This window comes from Limulus polyphemus, unplaced genomic scaffold (assembly GCF_000517525.1).
Source record: "Limulus polyphemus unplaced genomic scaffold, Limulus_polyphemus-2.1.2 Scaffold7412, whole genome shotgun sequence".
NCBI lineage: Eukaryota > Metazoa > Arthropoda > Merostomata > Xiphosura > Limulidae > Limulus > Limulus polyphemus.
This window is the reverse complement of record NW_013673022.1, coordinates 1-7,857: the sequence shown is the minus strand read 5'-3', so window position 1 is coordinate 7,857 and position 7,857 is coordinate 1. Positions and strand designations below refer to the sequence as shown.

The following is a 7,857-nucleotide window of genomic DNA, read 5'->3' as shown; positions in this document are numbered from 1 at the left end:
TATTAAGTACGAGTAACTCTCAATACCATCGTCAACAAACAACTCTTCATAATTAGAGCATCGTTCTTATTAAGTACGAGTAACTCTCAATACACTCGTCAACAAACAACTCTTCATAATTAGAGCATCGTTCTTATTAAGTACGAGTAACTCTCAATACACTCGTCAACAAACTCTTCATAATTAGAGCATCGTTCTTATTAAGTACGAGTAACTCTCAATACACTCGTCAACAAACAACTCTTCATAATTAGAGCATCGTTCTTATTAAGTACGAGTAACTCTCAATACACTCGTCAACAAACAACTCTGCGTGATTAACGCTGCGTTACTTTTAGAACAAAATGACTTTAAAAACATAATTTAAAAAATACACAAACTTAAATCGTTTTTAAATATGACTTGGCATTGTACCTTATTTATCAGCAATCAGTATATGAATAAATTTAAAACTACACTGTAAAGCAAGACAGAACAATGAAGTGTTATACATTACTAATTTTTTTGAAACCAAAATGTTACTATTTAAACTCAACATGCACACTTATCACATTGCACAAAAACAAACGAAAGATAATACTCATGCTTCTTTATTCAACTGGCAAGTTCTGAAAAGATAGATGACCACAGGGAAGAACCTATAGTTCAAAATATCGCTTCAAACATACGCGATTTCTGAAAAGATAGATAACCACAGGGAAGAACCTATAGTTCAAAATATCGCTTCAAACATACGCGATTTCTGAAAAGATAGATAACCACAGGGAAGAACCTATAGTTCAAAATATCGCTTCAAACATACACGATTTCTGAAAAGATAGATGACCACAGGGAAGAACCTATAGTTCAAAATATCGCTTCAAACATACGCGATTTCTGAAAAGATAGATAACCACAGGGAAGAACCTATAGTTCAAAATATCGCTTCAAACATACACGATTCTTGAGTAACTACTGTGGACTAGTCTTCATTATTCTAATCATTTATTATTTCTAATAACATAGGGCATTTAGTCCACAGATCTGGTAATCATATCAGTAAAGCCATTTAACAAAGAAAGTGACATCTTGATGCCTAGAAAATGAAGCTCTAATAGTATTTACTGTTTATCTTACCCGCACGTTCCTCCTGTGATTAGCTCGAGCTAGTACAGGTGCCGGAGTCACTGACAGACGACGTCCTGTAAGTTTAGGTATGTCACCCGTTGACTCAAAAATAGAATCTCTTTTTCCGTTAGCCTGAGATTTCTGTTAATAAGTTTAACGAATAGTTATATAGTTGTTGTTGTTTTTTCTATAGCTTGATATGCTAATATCTATACTTGGACATTTCAAATAGCAAAAACGTTATTGAATCAGATTTAAGGAAAATGTTTCAGATACTCCTATAACACCTTATTTATTATAAGAGTTTCTTTTCTAAATTCGTCACGAAGCTGCTACCTTTATTATTTGTAGCAAACTCAGATCTCAAAAGGTCCGAAACATTAACTGGACTGATTGTGGGGCTTTAGCTACTTATGGACTGATTGTGTGGTTTCAGGTACTTATAGACTGATTGTGGGGTTTCGATTACTTATGGACTGTTTGTGGGGCTTTAGCTACTTATTGACTGATTGTGGCATTTCCGTTTCTGATGGACTAATTGTGTGGCTTCAGGTCTTTATGAACTGATTGTGGGGCTTGACCATCTTATATAAGGCCCTGAAACCACACAATCAGTCTATAAGTACCTGAAGCCCCACAATCAGTCCATAAGTAGCCGAAGCGTCACAATCAGTCCATAAGTACCTGAAACCACACAATCAGTCCATAAGTAGTCGAAGCCCCACAATCAGTCTATAAGTAGTTGAATCCTCAGAATCAGTCTATAAGTACCTGAAGCCCCACAATCAGCCCATAAGCAGCTGCAGCCCCACAATCAGTCCATAAGTAGCCGAAGCCCACAGTCAGTTCATAAGAAGCAGAAAACCCACAATCAGTGAAGCCCCACAGTTAATTGTATTGTTATAAATAGTTTTAGTAATTGGAAAAATTAAGTGTGTCATTATAAAAAAATTGCGGTGATTGTTAGCCTTCACTGCATATTCCGATCATATGATTTAACATTAATCGTGAAGTATCTTTTTATATAACTAAGCTACTTTCAAACTTGTTTTGAAAAGTAGTAATGACGAACTGTATTACAAACATTAGTGAGGTTTATAAATAGACATATTATCGTGTAGGTTCACTCCTACCTGTGTCCTGGGTGAAAGAACAAAGAACGTTTCCACGTGTTGTTGAGCTAAATATTCGTCTCGTTGATGTCCGAAGCCGGGATATACGTCATACTCGTTTTTCAACTGTTTCAAGGTTTCCAGAGTGATGTGTACTCGCCTATAAAAAGGTAAATAACTTCTACTTTGCATATTTCGGATATTATACAAGGGTTATCACTCTAGACATCCTGGAACTGATATCTTAAAGGAAAAATATCTAGTGAACAAGCGCCCGCCTCCAACTCTTGGGCTACTATAATCGAAAAGTGGAATTTGAGCCTTACACTTATAACGCACCTACGACCCCAAAGAGAAAAGGGTAATGTTTTCGACGAAGGGGCACAAACAGATTCACGCTAATTACTAAAACATGCTCACCCTAACAATTAAATAAATTGGTAAAGTATAAAAAAATAGTGATTTGAAAACGGAATAAATGTAATGTGCCAAACTTCTTTAAATATCTTTAAAAATATAGATGATTAGAAACAGCATGAAATTGTTTTATTTATGTACATCTCGTCAGTTTAAAAGAAGCAATTATTTCATTAACATTAAATAAGTTTCTGATTGATTTAAAATATCAGAATCACTTCTTTAAAAACTGCAACTCATTATTGGGCCAGAACAGCAAGGATATGATATCTTAGGTGCAGTGTCACAAAAAGCCGGACAAGAGTACTAAAATTATAGGAATTTCTACCTATAATGGCAAACAAAGTGAAATGACCGCCACAGACACCCGGAAGTAGATCATTCAAATATTATGGAGTATAATGTAGGCTTCCTATAACGAAATATTTCAGTTGCTGTTTCTTATAAAAAGAAAGTCTTTCACATAAATATTTCTTTATTTCAATCTTTTAATCCTGAGAACTATTAAGAAGGCTAATAGCAAGACTAACTCTATTTTGTTACTTATGAAAGTAGTCCTCTCTATTTTCTTACTTTTGAAAGTAGTCCTCTCTATTTTGTTACTTATGAAAGTAGTCCTCTCTATTTTGTTACTTATGAAAGAAGTCCTCTCTATTTTGTTACTTATGAAAGTAGTCCTCTCTATTTTCTTACTTTTGAAAGTAGTCCTCTCTATTTTGTTACTTATGAAAGTAGTCCTCTCTATTTTGTTACTTATGAAAGTAGTCCTCTCTATTTTGTTACTTATGAAAGTAGTCCTCTCTATTTTGTTACTTATGAAAGTAGTCCTCTTATTTCTTACTTATGAAAGTAGTCTTCTCTATTTTGTTACTTATGAAAGTAGTCCTCTCTATTTTGTTACTTATGAAAGTAGTCCTCTCTATTTTGTTATTTATCAAAGTAGTCTTCTCTATTTTGTTACTTATGAAAGTAGTCCTCTCTGTTGTGTTATTTATGCATAGTATATAAATATTTTATCTATGAAACTGAACATTGTAGTTGTTATAAAGAATCAAATGCACAAACTGTGTATACATATTCGATGACGAGGAACCCACTGTTGCGTCAGCGAGTCACATGACTACTGTGACGCCACGTTCTAGAACTATCCTGTACTTTGGCGAATGCTCTAGTATTTACTAGATATAGGGTAGTCGGGTATATAAAAGAGGGTGACAACGTGACAGTAATGTAATGTGTGTGTAGATAGTGAGTAATTGAACTGCAGTCACAGGGTATTGTTGAAGTTAACGTTCGTTCGTTATAGTGTTTGTTTTAACGCGAATATTGAAATTAAGTGTTTCGTAAAGTTATATTCGGAAAGAATAAACCAGTTTTATTAAGTAAAGACTTGTGTCGTTAAAGTTTCGTTGGAACGAAGTTACCGAAAAATCAATTAACAAACGGAAACGTAACACCACTAATATTGGCTGGAGACGGTTTGAATGGATAATGAAGAAAAACTTTAATATAAGTTTAACATAACAGTAAATGTACAACGTTTCGACAAAGTTTTGTCATCATCAGTCTCCAGTCATTATTAGTGTATACATATAATACACGCAAACAAATAAATATTTTAAATGTGACAAATTTAAGTTTTTCGAAATGTCGTTTCCCTATACACCATACAAGAGATTGTTGATTCAAACTCACCCAGGTTTTCCAGATTGTTCCATATGACTAGCTATTGTAACGTCTCGTGACCAAATGTCAAACTGCCATTTGCGGAGTCCGATAAGTCCACTCAGAACATTTCCAGTGTGCACTCCAATGCGCATGTCAACGTCTATTCCTTGTTCCTCACGGACAGTCCTTATAATGTAAACACAGATTAGTTTCGAGAATCCTGTAGATAATGTATCTGCATGTTTCGTTACCTAGTAACAAAATGTTAATAAAAAACTAGGAACGATTAAAAAAAAATACTAAAGCAGATAACATATGTACAACAAGAACACATTTACATAATGTTATGGATTTCTTAGATTTTTTTTATGTTGTGACAATGTAGAGATTGGTGTGTAGCAATGAACAAAGGTATTTAATCTCAAGTGCTCAAAAGACCAGAATATTTAAACAAATGTCAGCTTTGATCTACCTGATAATGTCAATCATGTCAAGTCCCATTTCGACGCTGTTTTTTGCATGGTCTACATCAGTTTCAATCACACCTGCCACACAATAGTAGCAGTCTCCAAGTAGTTTGACACGTGTGCATTTATTTTTCTAGAATTAGATAAATGGAAGTTACTTTAGAAGTAGGAAAATATCTACCTTTTCTATCTCTCGCCTATATTTAAAACTCATAGTGGGAATTCTAGCAAGTGTAACCTGTTAACGTAGGAGAAAATAAAATAAAATAAATCGTTAAACAGATACCAACCTCTGGTATACTGATGATTTTAAACATGAAGTCAAAACGAAAGTGTAATTTGTTTTTGTTACCTTAATATAGGGCTTTAAAATAGAAACCAGTTCATTTTAACATACTGACCTGGCTTATATGATATTCAATACATTACACGTCAGCTCATTAATAACTGTAATTAATTTTAATTTTATTATGCCAGAATACGGCCTGATGAAATAATTAAAAAACGATACATGTTGTTGCCTATAATCATCAGTAAAAAGGCCTCGTCAGGATAATATATAAAATAATTCATATAACTTATTGATACCTATAACCATCAGTAAAAAAGGCCTCGTTACGATAATATATAAAATAGTTCAGATAAATTATTGTTACCTATAAACATCAGTAAAAAATACCTCGTTACGATAATATACAAAATAATTCATATAACTTATTGATACCTATAATCATCAGTAAAAAGGCCTCGTTACGATAATATACAAAATAATTCAGAGAAATTATTGTTACCTATAAACATCAGCAAAAAATACCTCGTCAGGATAATATATAAAACAATTCAGAGAAATTATTGTTACCTATAAACATCAGCAAAAAATACCTCGTCAGGATAATATATAAAACAATTCAGAGAAATTATTGTTACCTATAAACATCAGTAAAAAATACCTCATCACGATAATATACAAAATAATTCAGAGAAATTATTGTTACCTATAAACATCAGTAAAAAAAGCCTCGTCAGGATAATATATAAAACAATTCAGAGAAATTATTGTTACCTATAAACATCTGTAAAAAAGGCCTCGTCACGATAATATATAAAATAATTCAGAAAAATTATTGTTACTTATAACCATCAGTAAAAAAGGCCTTGTCACGATAATATATAAAACAATTCAGAGAAATTATTGTTACCTATAAACATCAGTAAAAAATACCTCATCACGATAATATACAAAATAATTCATATAACTTATTGATACCTATAACCATCAGTAAAAAAGGCCTCGTTACGAGAATATATAAAATAGTTCGGAGAAATTATTGTTACCTATAACCATCAGTAAAAAAAAGCCTCGTCGCGATAATATATAAAATAATTCATATAACTTATTGATACCTATAACTTTCAGTAAAACAGTCCTCGTCAGGATAATATATAAAATAGTTCGGAGAAATCATTGTTACCTATAACCATCAGTAAAAAAGGCCTTGTCACGATAATATATAAAATAATTCAGAGAAATTATTGTTACCTATAACCTGGCTAAATTGATAAACTTCTACTGTAGCTCCTGAACTTCGGATTTGAACTTCGGATTTCAAGAACAGCACACAATGTAACACAATTTAATGACAAGTCACAAATTACAGTGGCAGATAGCAACACAAAACAAACTAATCATGATTCTGTCACGACAGAGAGCGATATGGATGACATATAAAACAAACTAATCATGATTCTGTCACGACAAAGAGTGATATGGATGACATATCTCATAACTTAACTTATAGTCATACCTCAGCTTTTTCATCAAAGCGTCCAAACAGCTCATTCAACGTCATAACGAGTTCGTTTACTTTCAGATTCGCTGTTAGCAACATGGAATTCACGATATCGGCGTACAATATGCTGAAAACAACAACAACACACGTTTAGATATTCACATAATAACACTGAACCATTTGTGTTTATTTATCTGACGACTGTTTTAGTTTTCAGTGAATCACTAGGTCACATCTATAATGAGGTTTTCATATTTCAGTTCTCTTCTGCATCTAATTACTATAAGTACTCGTGAACTAGAGCCGAGTCCACCATCGTGGTAGTTAAGCCTTTGAAATAGGTAAATCAACTTTCTGAAAAAGTTCAATCCACTTAAAATTAATTCATCTTGTTGAACTACATCTTTGACTTGTTAGAAGAAAGACCAGCCTTTGTGTGGGCCTATTTTATCATTTAAATGCGACACGAAACAGCCTGCACAAAAGTCTTTATTTAAAAACAAAAATTCCGGACAGAATAAAAATAATGAGCCTTTTGTTCACGTTAGCCAAATATTGTATGAATCTGCTACTTTTTCTTATAATGAAAACGTGATTTTTAGATTTATAACTTGTTACAGCTGTTAGTTAGGGGTGGTGTTAAAAAAAGTCGGAGATATATTTGATCTGCCCCCCCCCACACACAACAAAAATGAGTTGGTTGTTCTAATGATGAAAATGAGAATTATTTTATGATAGGAAGGGGTTACCCCCCATCTCCACTTTGATAATTGGAGTTTTTTTAGCGGTTTTGCGTCATTTCTGACAGTACTGTCATGTACTTGACTATATATGTTTATTTACCTTTAAAACAAGTTTTAACTCTATGAATGTTGCTGTCCTCAATACCTTGTAGGCGGCTAGAGGTGTTCCGTTTTCGAAAATATTAATGATAGATCAAACTGTACATAATGTAGGTCTGGATGACCAACTTGAAACTGACCATATACCAGATCACTTGTTTTACAATGTCCACCCTTCTCAACAGGATCACCACAAAACAATGAAGTGACTGATCATATACCGGATCACTTGTTTTACAATGTCCACCCTTATCAACAGGATCACCACAAAATAATGGAGTGACTGACCATATACCAGACATTGTAAAACAAGTGATATGATCCTGTTGAGAAGGGTGGCACAAAACAATGGAGTGACTTACCATATACAGGATCACTTGTGTTACAATATACATCTTTTTCAACAGGATCATTACAAAACAATGGAGTGACTTACCATATACCGGATAACATG

General features: G+C 33.2%; 1 protein-coding gene across 1 annotated transcript in view; it reads right to left on the bottom strand.

Moving 5' to 3' along the window:
- LOC111089801 (adenylate cyclase type 2-like) overlaps positions 1-6,688 on the bottom strand; it is a gene marked incomplete at its 5' end in the record, with an annotated part of 37,452 nt that extends 30,764 nt beyond the window's left edge. The window contains 5 exons of the mRNA XM_022402907.1: positions 1,117-1,248; positions 2,241-2,379; positions 4,332-4,490; positions 4,777-4,904; positions 6,577-6,688. Of these exons, the coding sequence (XP_022258615.1) occupies positions 1,117-1,248; positions 2,241-2,379; positions 4,332-4,490; positions 4,777-4,904; positions 6,577-6,688 (670 nt within the window). The remainder of the gene's footprint in view (positions 1-1,116; positions 1,249-2,240; positions 2,380-4,331; positions 4,491-4,776; positions 4,905-6,576) is intronic.
- Between the last annotated feature and the right edge of the window lie 1,169 nt (positions 6,689-7,857).